Here is a 12801-nt window from a genome sequence, read left to right as displayed (position 1 = left end):
GCACTCCATGGTGGTGCATGCCCGTAGTCCCAACTACTCGGGAGGCTGAAGTGGGGGAATCAGAGACGAGGAAGTGGAGTTTGCAGTGAGTTGAGATTGTGCCACTGCACTGCAGCCTCGGTGACAGAGTGAGACTCTGTCTCCAAAAAAGAAAAAAGAGAAAGAAAAGAAAAAGACGGGTTTTATCCACATTATACTTTTAGGAACAAGCTAAAAAATTTTACCCCGTGATTTCCCATATAGAGGAAGAAAGAGAGGAGTGTGAGTAGAAAAATGGCCAGAGGCAGGGTTAAGAATCACTTCTTAGACAAAAGTCCCCTTGGGTGTTTCTGAGCACAAAACAAATAATGAAGCCCTTGCCTTAAGATCAATGGTGAGATTGAGGCGGTTGTTACAGAGTAGAAAAATGGCCCTATGCCAAATGCCAGTGTCAAGACCATATGTCTAGATTCTTTAAGAAAAACTAGGAGCCTCTCTGGAGGAAAAGGTCTCTTCCTATGTGAAATGTTTATTGAATGCCTTCTATGTGTGCACCTGTCTGACAGGCAGCATTACAAAGAAACACAAAACCGGAAGCCTCTAGCAGAAAATTAGGTAAAATTCACTGCAGACACATTCACTGATCTACCAGTCTAACCAGTGTTGAAAGGCAGCTCAGCTTCTTGGCACCATTTTTTTTTTTTAATTGAGACACTGTCCCCTTCTGTCGCCCAGGCTGGAGTGCAGTGGCACGATCATAGCTCACTGCAGCCTCCAACTCCTGGGCTCAAGCAATCCTCCCTCCTGAGCCTCCCGAGTAGCACCATTCTTCATTATAAGAAAAACTTGACAAGCTCCCTGAAGCAAATCTGTGTGTTTTTAACACACAATCATAAAGCCATCCTGATGTTTTCTTCATCTTATTTAATAACCTGTATCTTTGTGGGGTAGAGCTGGGGGCGTAACTAGACTAGAACAAAACCAATTCTCTACCCAGGAGATCTAAATCTCTCTATCCATTGCATTCAGTGCTTCACAGGAAGCACCCTGAGAAACAGGCATCCTGTCCCAAAGCCTGAGAAATGCTCACAACAATTTTGCCAGAGTCCTATTCCACGGTTATGTGTGCTTTTTAAGGACAGGGGCTTTACACTCACACATACTCATGCAATTATAATTATTACAATATATATATGTACAGTTAGAATCATCATGACTGTAATAATCACATTTCATTAGATGGTATGTATACGGTGACTCAAATCTGTCCCCACTTTTTCTACTAGGCTTAGTACCAATTTAATCTTTGCTAATTAACAGTGATGACTACAGCAAGACTACATGACAAGTCAGAGGAGGTGAATGCTTTCAGGAGCTCACTTCTATTCATTTGCAATACATAATGCAGTATATATAATCCTATATATATGTACATATATATTCACTATATATAATCCTATCTGTGTGTGCATATACGTAGGGTTTTATATTGTAAATACAATGAATATATATAGAATTATATATATTATATATAATGATATAGTGACTACATATACATAGTAAATATAGATAGGATTATATATATTATACTGAATATAGTGAATATATAAAATTATATATATTATATACAATGAATATTGTGAATATATATAGGGTTATGTGTAATATATAATGAATATAGTGAGCATATATAGTGAATATGTGTAGGGTTATGTATACTCTATACAGTGAATATATAGAATTCTATATACTATGTATAATAAACATAGTGACTATAAACATAGTAAATATATTTATAGAATTATATATTGTATATACTGAATGTATAAAATTATGTATAATGATCTATACAATAAATATACTAAATACATAGAATTATGTGTATATATAATGAATATAATGACTATATATACATAGTGAATATGTACAGGATTATGTATATGTAGTAAATATGTAAAATTACATGTATTATATGTAATGAATATAGCGAATATATAGGATTATATGTGTTATATGTAATGAATATAGTAACTATACATACATAGTGACTATATAGGATTATATATCACATATGATGAATATATGATTATAATTATATACAATTAAATGGTGAATATGTACACATAGTGATTATATAGATAGCAAAATATATATATAAGACACACACACACAGAACTTTTTAATGAAATACAAGGAAGTTCAAACATTCTGATTTTATAATGATGACAATTTGATACCCTTTTAGTTTTTTTGTTTTACTTGGAAGGTTGGGGGTAAGGGAAAAAGAGCAAATACTGAATTCTTTTTTAAATTATTCTTTCTGTTGGCATGCCTTTGGTGATGCCCAAGAGTGGGTGCTATGGAGTTCTTGAACAACCCGGCCTGAAGTCTATCAAAGTGAGCTGGAAGAATCTGCTAGCCATGAGGAGATAGGCACCCCAGTCAAATGAAAAACTCTTTTTTCTGATAGACATAACACTCGTTAAAGCACAATAAATAGCATCATTGATGTTATCGAATTAAAAACCTGCATCTGAGAATCCAAGTGAGGATTAATCTAAAGGAGCAGTTCTCACCTAGAAATGACCTTGCCCCCAGGGGACACTGGGCAATGTCAGGAGACATTTCTGGTTGTCGCTGCTCTGGGGTGGGTGCTACTGGCATTTGTGGGTGGAACTCACAGACGCTGTTCAACACCTACAACGGCACAGGAAGCCCCCAGCCAAGAATCCTCCAGACTCAAATGTCAATCGTGCGGAGGCTGGGAAATGTGCCATAGATGGTCATTGAGATCCTATGTTCTCTCTCATGGGGCTGGCATTGCTTCAAACATTTTACTTTGAAGCTCTTGGAAACTGCCCCAAAATTTGCAGCTTTTTTTTTTTTTTTTTTTTTTGGTCTAGCTTAATAGACTCTGACTCACATAAAAATATCTGAACATCATGGCAAATGAATTCAAGCAAACGCAAAGCCAGTAGAGACTACTGATTTTAAATGGACAGGTGTTGGTTCTCTACGCACAATCACCTTTGTAGATCCCGTTCCAGCCGCCCAGCTGAACAGCCCCGTCCAGGGGCTCCAGGTGGCCCCCGTTGTCAGAGGTGAAGTACACCAAGGTGTTGTTGGCCAGGCACTCCTGGTCTAGGGCATCCAAAATTTTACCTGGTGAGGGTCAGAGACACAAAGACGTTGACCTCTCGATGCAGATCACCACTGCTTTATTACATGTTTGCTACTATGCATTTATTACACATAGCATTTAAACGTTAGTCTGCATTACACAATATTGTATAATTAATCATATACTATTGTGATATATACTATTTTAAACTGTATGTAATATAGTGTATATAATATATATTATATCCAGCAGTTAAAATATTTAACATATAATGTAATGATGTATAATATGTTATATTTAATATAATAACATATACTTTATACATTTTAATTACTAACTGTATTTATTATATAGCGTATGATATATAGTACATATTTCTTACAAATACATATTAATATATAACATGATGTATTAGAAATGCATAAAGAATTGTTATATATTAAAATGTAATCAATTATGGAATAGAATAAAATATATTGCAATATGTATAATCAATACATATTATGTATTATTATACCATATGACTTCACAATACTAGAAACATCATTATATAATAGTTTATAATGATTATTAATACACTACATCATTGTGTAAAAATTGTTATATAATTATATAACATGTAAATATTATTTTATTATATAGTATTTTGTATATCAATGTAATATGTAAAAATATATGTTTATTTACAGATATATAGGAAAATATATTAAATATAAGATAAAATATGAGTATATGTAATAATGTATAATATATAAGGAATATATTAAATTTTATAATATATATCTAATTAATATATGAAATTTTATCATAAATTTGTATCATTTATATGAATATATACTATATAATTTTATATAATTGTATGATATTGTGTGTCACATATTATCACATTAATTTTATTATATTAATGTAATTATATAAATTATATTAAATTACTAAATACATTAATTATATTAATTTAAAATATAAAATAGTTCATATATAATATATAAAGTATTGGCTTATTATATAATTTTATTGTATAATATGTTCATTATTTTATTATTTAATATATAACAAAGTCTATTTTATTATACAATCATGTAATAATGTATAATATCATCATTGCCCCAAACGATTCAAATAGACAATGCCAACTAGGCCCAGCAGTTAAATAAACCAGTGAACATTAATTTTAAAAATACAGTTTGCAAAATGACACCTCCAGGAACACATGAGCAAAGCCATCCTCGTACTCCAGGGCACAGTACCGCCTCCCTTAGAGATTTTGCTGTCCTGGCTGCCATCTGAAGTCTACATGGAAATTGCAGGTTATTCTTGCTGTCTGGGTTATGGTTAAGATCTAATGACAATTAATGCTGCGCTAGACTCAGCAGACACTGTCTTTAAGGTGTTGACAATCCCTCAGGAGGACAGTTTTTTAAAATAATAAGTAGAAAGCTGTTCTAGCAAAATTCCAAACAACATTCATTTCCTTTCTGATGTCTGTTGAGCATTTGCTAATCAACAGATAACATCGTCCTGGGCCTGAGGTCACACCGCATTTCTCGCATTTCTCGTTTATACTAGATCATCTCTGTGATGCTCTTGTCCCATTCAGAGATAAAAGAAAATGTAACAAGCTGCACAGAAAACTCTTTATACGTAAACTCATTAAACTTTGTTACCTACTGTTCAAAACTGATTTGTTTTACAAGTGACATATACTATTTTTTAGAAATGTTATAATTAGAAATTAAGATATTTTAAAGCCCAGGGTTTGTAAGATGACAGATTATAAAGGCTTTCTGGGAAGAGAGTAATTACGTGTAATTTATCAATTCACATTAGATCTGGCTATAATATCAAAAAAATCATAAAAGTGATTTGTAATTTATACTGTGCAAATATAGTAGCTGCAAATTCTTTTTCTGTTTCAAAACAAATATATAGGCAAATAATTGTCCATAGAGTGTCTAAAGTGAAAATAGACAGATGTATATGAATATATAAATACTAACGGTAATAGATCACTTATAAGACCTCTTACCAAAGACAACTGGAAAGAAACCAATAATGAAAAGTGATTAAGGTTGGGCCCGGTGGCTCACACATGTAATCCCAGGACTTTGGGAGGCCGAGGTGGGAGGTTTACTTGAGCCCAAGAGTTCGAGACCAGCCTGGGCAAGATGGCAAAACTCCTTCACTACAAAACACACACACACACACACAAATTGGCCAGACATGGTGGCGCATACTTTTAGTCCCAGCTACTCGGGAGGCTGAGGTGGGAGGATCACCTGAGCCCTGGAAGTCAAGGCTGTGGTGAGCTGTGATCGCACCACTGCATTCCAGCCAGACTGGGCAAAAGAGTGAGACCCTGCATCTTAAAAATAGAAAATATAAAAAAGGGAGGGGGGATTAGAAGGGCTTTATAATAGGCACAAGTTTCTTTCATTGGAAAATTTAAAACGTCACTGAATTCTTGAAGACTCATTAAGTTCATTTTACACCTTGTATTTGCATTTGCACGAGTATAGCATTGTTAAGGTTTATTTTTCAGTAAAGTTAATAAATTACTAAACCTGTGAGTTTTATACTCATATTGTTAAATAGTAAAATAATACTCACAGAGATACCTGTCTGACTCTCAATAGGTCTTCATTTTGGTTGAATTTTTGTAAGAAATGATGGAGAAAACTCAGAATATTGGGAGATGTTATGCAGAAAAATAGCTACTCATCATTTCTCCTGTGTCAAATAATATTAGCCATTTAATAATGCAATTGCTAGCTTTTGTAACATGTCTTCATCATGTATTTACATATACCCTAAAACAAACATAATTATTTCTCAGTGATAAATACTCAGATATAGACTTTAACAGAAATTCCCTTTGCAGGAAACTGTCCTTTGACTAAGTACAAATATAGTAAAAGCAATTTCAAAACAAGCAGAGAAAAAAAAATCCCAATTATATAATTCCATAAAGGCTACAATGTTACAGCAGTTTTTAACTGTAACACATTTCAACGTTTGTATTTCATTACCAAGGAATTAAATTATATATAATAAATGTGTGTATATGCAACATACAGTACTATGTATATACATATAAAACATAACATGTGTATACATATAAACCATATGGTGTATGTGTGTGTATATATGTATAAACATATGGTGTTTATTCCTATTAAAACTAGCTATAGTATTATGCATAAAAGTGGTTTGTAATCTATACCATGCAAATAAAATAACTGCAACTGGGTGTATATATATATATACACACACATACACTTCTCACAGCAAAGATTAAATTAAGAAATACAGAGCTTAGATGTAGTTCAACAAGCTTAAAAAGGGTTTGGATGTCAGGATTAGTTCCCTTTAAGCCCTTAAGTTTTTCCCTTTAATACATTCGTTTTTTCTCCCCATTTCTGCTTAAATGCCTTACTGGCAGCCTGGCAGCACTGCCTTTCCTTGTATTCTTTTTTTTTTTTTTTGAGACAGGGTCTCGCTCTGTCACCCAGGCTGCAGTACTACCTCCACCTCCCAGGCTCAGGTGATCCTCCCTCCTCAGCCTCCTAGGTAGCTGGAACTCCAAGGCGCGCATGTGACACCACGCCTGGCTAATATTTGTATTTTTCTGTAGAGATGGAGCCTTGCTATGTTGCCCAGGCTGGTCTCAAACTCGTGGGATCAAGCAATCCTCCCGCCTCGACCTCCAAAAGTGCTGGGACTACAGGCATGAGCCACCACGCCCCGCCCCCTCTGTATTTTATCTCCTCTTTGGGATTAAATATAGATGGTAAATATTACAACGGTACCTAGAATTTGAGGGAACACACACAGTGGAAATATACAAGAGAATTTATCCCATGACAGGATTCCCCTCTTTGTCCTATCTGACACCACTAGCTCTTCGGTAATTTTAAACAGTATTTTATAGCTCACTTAGATTGTGGTTCTCAGAGAAAAGAAAGTTATTTATAATAAAATTTGATTGATTAACACCCCTTAAATGCATTTAAATTAAAATAGCTCTGTTTCTTTCAAAGGCACTCAATATAAATAGACAGAGGCGGCTGATAACTGGGAGACTGTTAGTTTAGATGGTTTGGTAGAGCACCATTTTCAGAAGTTTGCACTCAGAAGAAGGAGAAAAGTACTGTATTCCAAAATGAAACACCATTGCTGAGAGGAAGGACAACTCTGTCAGGTACATAGAGGTGGGGTGGGTGAATGCAGTTCAACTAGCACAGCTAGTTATTATTCTGGAATGCATACAGTGACGCTTCCTGCCTGCTAATTTATTATCCTCAGCATTTCTTTATAGTGAACACTATGCCTTTGAAATAAATTGCTTTAGTTGTGTTAAATCCCCATCCCAAATTTCTATGTATTTCCTGTAGAACTGACTAATCGGAACACCATTTCCCTTTATATCCATCAAAATAACCAGGAATTGAAATTACAATATTCTTTTTTTTGAAACGAATCTCGCTGTGTCACTCAGGCTGGAGTGCCGTGATCTGATCTTGGCTCACTGCAACCTCTGAATCCCGGATCCAGGTGATTCTCCTGCCTCATCCTCCCGAGTAGCTGGGACTACAGGCCCGCATAACCATGCCTGGCTGATTTTTATATTTTTAGTAGAGACGGGGTTTCACCACGTTGGCCAGGCTGGTCTAGAACTCCTAACCTCAAGTGATCTGCTAGCCTCGGCCTCTCAAAGTGCTGGGATTACAGGTGTGAGCCACCGTGTGCCCGGCCAGGAATTACAGTATTCTTTACAGTGCAACTTTATTTATCTTGCCGATGAGTTTTTCAGAAAAGTGGCTGTCTTTATTTTAAAGATGGGAAAACTTATATTTACAAACTGTGACTTCTATTGGGGAATATATTTCACTGGTATTGCTGAACAATTAAAAGCCATCTTTTAATTCAATTCAGGGATGAAACAAACACTTATCAGGTATTTATGCTATGCAAGGGGCTGGACATAATTTGAGACAGTACAGATTTATTTTTCTGTAGCCTGTACTTCAGATATTTACGGTTCTGTCACTGAATACTTACCCACCATCCAATCCATTTCTTCTACATTGTCCCCATACCTGCCATATTTACTGTGCCCAACAAACTTCTCTTTGGAGATGAGTGGAGTATGTACGTGCAGGAAGGAAAAAAAGAGGAGAAAAGGTTCCCGTTTGACCCTAAGGGGTAGAAAGTTACCAAAATTACCTTCACAAATAAAGCCATTTCCACCATTTAAATGCGATTCTGCATTGATGAAAAGATCTCATAATGGTTGCTGGAGGTTTTCTACGTACTTCAGATGACAGTACCTCTCCGGTGAGTGGTAAATACCACAAGGTTTATGTTGAAAGGATATGAGGAGGAACGAAGGATAGCAGAACATTTGTGTTCCCAGTGAAATGTTTCACGTAGCCAGGCGCAGTGGCTCATGCCTATATTCTTTGCACTTTGGGAGGCTGAGACAGGAGGATTGCATGAGCCCAGGAGTTTGAGACCAGCCCGGGCAACACGGCGAGACCCCATCTCTACAAAAAAATTCAAAAATATAGCTGTGCATAATGGCACACCTGTGACCCCAGCTACTCAGGAGGCTGAGGCAAGGGGTTCACTTGAGCCTGGGAGGTGGAGGCTGCAGTGAGCTATTATCACAATACTGCACTCCAACCTGGGCAACACAGTGAGACCCTGTCTTAACAACAACAACAAAAATGTTTAATGCAGTTCATTTTATACTCTCTTGTGTCCAGTTTAGCATCTGACATAAAGTAGCAGCTTAATAAATCTTTTAATCTTTGCTGAATGAGTTATAAAGTATGAATTCTCCTCATCTATTGTCTCAAAGTGTTCTTTTAGGTATGAGTTCAGAAGAATCATATCTTAAGGACAGACTCAGATGTGCCACAGTAAGGATTTGATGCTCCTTACTTTCCGTTTTCCCTTCTTTCCTTCTTCCACCTCCTTCATGGTTCCTGGAACATAAGTCTGATGGCTGGAGCTTTGGCATCCACCTTGGGCCATGAGGCTGCTCACAAAGGTGGCAGAGAACAAGATAAAACCTGAGGTGTGAATAACCTCACTGTATCTGTAGCCTGCCTACCCCAAGAGAGAAATAAATTCCCCTCATTTACATCTTGCTTTTGTGTTCTGCATTTTATGTATTAATTTATTTTGAGACAAAGTCTCACTCTGTTGCCCAGGCTGGAGTGCAGTGGTGCAATCATGACTCACTGCAGCCTCGACCTCCTGGGCTCAAGTGATCCTTCCACCTCATCCTCCCAAGGAGCTGAGACCACAGGTACATGCCACCAAGCCTGGCTAATTTTGTATATTTTTTGTAGAGATGGGAGCTCACTATATTGCCCAGTCTGGTCTCAAACTCCTGGGCTGAAGCAATCCTCCTGCCTCAGCCTCCCAAAGTGCTAGGATTACAGACATGAGCCACCATGCCTGACCTTGTGTGTGTGTGTGTGTGTGTGTTTTTTTTTTTTTTTGAGACGGAGTCTTGCTCTGTCGCCCGGGCTGCAGTACAGTGGCCGGATCTCAGCTCACTGCAAGCTCCGCCTCCCGGGTTTACACCATTCTCCTGCCTCAGCCTCCTGAGTAGCTGGGACTACAGGCGCCTGCCACCTCGCCCGGCTAGTTTTTTTGTATTTTTTAGTAGAGACAGGGTTTCACTGTGTTAGCCAGGATGGTCTCGATCTCTTGACGTCGTGATCCGCCCGTCTCGGCCTCCCAAAGTGCTGGGATTACAGGCTTGAGCCACCGCACCCGGCCGACCTTGTGTTTTGCATTGCTACATGCAGTCATTCTAAAGCTACTCCTTTACACATTTTTACAACCAGCATAGAAAGAAGGGAAGGAGTCGGAGATTGAATATGTTCCCAAAAAGGTAGCCCAAGCAAACGGGTTGGGATGGGAAGAGAAGGTAAGATGAACGGAGAGCTGAGTGGATGGCTGGATCACTGTTCTCATGGTCGTGTTGGAATAAATACGAATCTGATGGGCACAGGGGCATATGAGTGAATGATATTCCACTGCGTACCCTTCAGGCTGGTGGAGTAACAATATAGCCTCCCCTCTCCACTCCCTGTCAACCCCACTAAGGAAGGTGACAAACAGCGTCAATGAGAATCCACACCAACAACTTTAATGTGCCTCTAATTTGTAATCTAGGCTGGGCACAATGGTTCACACCTGTAATCTCAGCATTTTGGGAGCTCGAGGCAGGAGGATCGCTTGAGCCCAGGAGTTTGAGACCAGCCTGGGCAACATAGCAAGGCACTGTCTCTACGGAAAAATAATTTTATAAAATTAACTGGGTGTGGCCATGTGCGCCTGTAGTCCCAGCTACTCAGGAAGCTGAGGTAAGAGGATCACTGGTGCCCAGGAGTTTGAGGCTACAGTGAACTATGATTGCACCACTGCACTCCAGCCTGAGTGACAGAGTGAGACCCTGTCTCCAAATAATAATTATAATAATAATTTGTAATGTAGAAGTGAGCTGGTATGGGATGATGAGAGCTCATTACAGTCATGCCTGCATAGCTTGTGTTGAACATAGAAAACTTAAAACTAGGTATCTATAAATACACAGCCACCTCCCAACAGTTCATGGACAGAGAGCTCTTCCGGCTGTGTCTGGGTATGTGTCCGAGACAGAGGAAAAAAAATTACCCCCCAAGTTTAATTAATTTACATAACAATCCACACTGAAGCAATATAGAATAAAATATGGCAACTCCAGTTTTGTTTTCAGAAAAGGGGTAAGTGGCCGGGCATAGTGTAATCCCAGTACTTTGGGAGGCCGAGGTGGGTGAATCGCTTGAGCCCAAGAGCTTGAGATCAGCCTGAGCAATATGACAAAACCCCCTTTCTTAAAAAAATGCAAAAATTAGCCAGGCATCATGTGTGTGCCTGTAGTCTCAGCTACTCTGGAGGCTGAGGTGGGAGGATCACTTGAGCTTGGGAAGTCGAGGCTGCTGTGAGCCATGATTGCACCACTGCACACTAGCCTGGGTGGCAGAGTGAGATCCTGTCCCAAAAAGTAAAAAAAAAAAAAAAAAAAAAATTAAAACATTAAAAATGGGGAAGTGAGCAAAATATGTGGGTGTTTTTGTTTTTGTTTTTTGGCCTTTTGAGCATTCAAAATTTGCAGGAAATTTAACTGTTTTATTCTACCTAAGAGGAGACTCAAGTCTATCACAAATGTCACCTACATTTTTTTTCCTTAGCTTTTATTTTAGATACAGGGTGTCCATGTGCCGGTTTGTTACATGGGTCTATTGCACTCAGAGAGTAAGCAGAGCACCCAATAGGTAGTCTTCCAACCATGTTCCTCTGTCTCCCTCTCTCCTCTGGAAGTTGCAGTCTATTGTTTCCATGTTTATGTCCATGGAGGCTCAATGTTTAGCTCCCATTATATCCCATGAAATACTACACAGCCATGAAAAAGAATGAGATCATGTCTTTTGCAGCAACATGGATGCAACTGGAGGCCATTATTCTAAGCAAATTAATGCAGGAACAGAAAGCCAAATGCCACACATTTTCTCCAAAAGATTTGTTATTGCTGTTGTTGTTTTTGAGACAGTCTTGCTCTGTCGCCCAGGCTGGAGAGCAGTGGTGCAATCTCGGCTCACTGCAAGCTCCGCCTCCCGGGTTCACGCCATTCTCCTGCTTCAGCCTCCCGAGTAGCTGGGACTACAGGCGCCCACCGCCACGCCCGGCTAATTTTTTTGTATTTTGGTAGAGACAGGGTTTCACTGTGTTAACCAGGATGGTCTCAATCTCCTGATCTCGTGATCCGCCAGCCTCGGCCTCCCAAATTGCTGGGATTACAGGCGTGAGCCACCATGCCCAGCCTCTCCAAAAGATTTTTAAAGGCCCGTGTTATCAAGGTGTGACGACCTGCCATGAAATAAAAATAAATTTCCATGCAGGAAATCAGGCAAGAAATGGCTAAATACCTTTCAATGAAAGCTAGCGCCTCCTTCAGCATGAGGGAAGCTACTTTCTCCTCTTTCATCGGCTGCTGGATAATTTCATGGTTCCTCATAAGGATGCAATTCCAACGCCGAGTAAATCCATAACTAGAATACCAGGAAGTGAAAACCAGAAAGGCGAGGAGAGCAAAGACAGCGATGACCTTCCACGGCACTGAGAACCAGTGGGCGAACTTGGGAATGAGAAGCAGAAAAGGAACCAGGGCAATGGCCACCGTGGAGATCCACAGTTTGATCCTGAGCCAGCGGTGCAGTTCTGGTGTCTTGGATGCCTGGCAGTCGCTTAAAAGTCCGAAAGGCACCCCATAGAAGTAGTGAAAACCATGGTTGAGCGGGTGGTAGCAGTGATCATCCCGAGAGGCGCAGCTCAAACCCAGGTGCCATTTGCCTAAAAGTAAAATAAAATTGTACCACGGCAGCATGGCAGCATTCAATGCTGGTCTGTTTCTAGAATGTGGGCTTCCCTTTGGAAAACTCAGATATAACTTTCATTTTGTTGTCATCATGGTTTTTTCTCGGTATCCCCGAATACCTCCCTGGTATAGACATGCCACCAACAGCCTTCTCCCTGCAATATGTCTCTTTCAGACAAAAGCCATGCAGCAGGAGCCACTTTGCTTTTGCTACAAGGAGAGGAGCCTAGTGTTCATTTAGAAGAAATCTTTTGCTTGGTACCAAACA

The 12801-nt window shown here is 38.9% G+C and overlaps 1 protein-coding gene across 1 annotated transcript in view; it reads right to left on the bottom strand.

Moving 5' to 3' along the window:
- The window catches only part of ARSH (arylsulfatase family member H), a 45347-nt gene that overhangs the window by 7021 nt on the left and 25525 nt on the right, over positions 1 to 12801 (bottom strand). Inside the window, exons 6-8 of the mRNA XM_033206024.1 lie at positions 12085 to 12508; positions 8159 to 8295; positions 3007 to 3141 (exon numbers count right to left, since the gene is read on the bottom strand). Of these exons, the coding sequence (XP_033061915.1) occupies positions 3007 to 3141; positions 8159 to 8295; positions 12085 to 12508 (696 nt within the window). The remainder of the gene's footprint in view (positions 1 to 3006; positions 3142 to 8158; positions 8296 to 12084; positions 12509 to 12801) is intronic.

The sequence above is a fragment of the Trachypithecus francoisi genome, unplaced genomic scaffold (assembly GCF_009764315.1).
Source record: "Trachypithecus francoisi isolate TF-2019V2 unplaced genomic scaffold, Tfra_2.0 Contig00236, whole genome shotgun sequence".
In the NCBI taxonomy this organism is placed as follows: domain Eukaryota; kingdom Metazoa; phylum Chordata; class Mammalia; order Primates; family Cercopithecidae; genus Trachypithecus; species Trachypithecus francoisi.
This window is presented reverse-complemented; position numbering and strand designations above follow the sequence as displayed.